The 1,039-nt window shown below is 45.3% G+C and overlaps 1 protein-coding gene across 1 annotated transcript in view; it reads left to right on the forward strand.

Annotated features, from left to right (window-relative positions):
• Positions 1 to 1,039, forward strand: part of narf (nuclear prelamin A recognition factor) — a 21,580-nt gene that overhangs the window by 3,979 nt on the left and 16,562 nt on the right. The window contains exon 6 of the mRNA XM_014032669.1: positions 58 to 192. Coding sequence (XP_013888123.1) covers positions 58 to 192 — 135 coding nt within the window. The remainder of the gene's footprint in view (positions 1 to 57; positions 193 to 1,039) is intronic.

Below are 1,039 nucleotides of genomic sequence, written 5' to 3' on the forward strand. Positions count from 1 at the left end.
TGTTCCCTGCAGGTGTACAGTTTGTGTTTGACACCACCTGTGTGTTGTTCCCTGCAGGTGTACAGTTTGTGTTTGACACCACGCTGGCAGCAGGCTTCAGTATCTTGGAGACTCAGACAGAGTTTATTCACAGATACCGCAGGAGGCACCACGACTGCCATGCTTTACCCATGTTCACCTCCTCATGCCCAGGTAAACCTTTWCTTTTTAACTTTAAACCCTCCTTTCTTACATTCATTTACTGTCTGTGCCAGGGTTTTCATAAACCTATTTTTTAGTATTTCTTTGTTCCTTGTGCTTTTGGTGCATGTGACTGTAAACAGTTGATTTGCAGGCTGTGTGCTGCAGAGGGACAGAAGGTGTAGAAGTACTGATAAGAAAGATACACGCTCCTGCCTCACCACTCCCTTCATCACAGATAGGACTCTTCTTCTTCTTCTTCTTCTTCTTCTTCTTCTTCTTCTTTCAGCTGCAACAGATCATGTGCCTCAGCATCCTCCTCTGTCCCACTGTTTAAACCATGAATCCTCTTCTCCTTCCTGACAGGTTCATATGTCCAGTGTGTCCTCTGAACATGTCCAAACCTTCTCAGCCTCATTAACTTGGTCTCTAAACTAGGGGTGTCCTGATCTGATATTGATATCTGATATCGGTCCAATACCAGCCAAAAAATGAGTATTGGATTTTATCGGCCTGCATAAAAAATGTCCGATATAAGCGCTCCGATATAAGCGCTCTGATATTAGCAGTCCGTTCCAGCAGTTCACTGACTCCGCTCCAGTGTTTCTATACAGCAGTGCTTGGATCCAGCATGAAGCGCTCACGTGATCACAACAACATGCTGCGCTAACAAGTTAGCAAGAATGTCGGCAGAACTTTCTATTTTCATCAGAAACAGAGTTGAAGCTAAGTGTCAAGTTGTCACGCACAAGTTTTCCATGGAGGCACAGAACCGTGTGCGTTTTAAACCGGAGCTACAACTACTCTCCACCCTGGCAGCAGCTTTGTGGTTTGGCTCAGTTCAGCCTCAGTCCAAAAG

Source organism: Austrofundulus limnaeus, unplaced genomic scaffold (assembly GCF_001266775.1).
Source record: "Austrofundulus limnaeus strain Quisiro unplaced genomic scaffold, Austrofundulus_limnaeus-1.0 Scaffold1508, whole genome shotgun sequence".
Classification (NCBI taxonomy): Eukaryota; Metazoa; Chordata; class Actinopteri; order Cyprinodontiformes; family Rivulidae; genus Austrofundulus; species Austrofundulus limnaeus.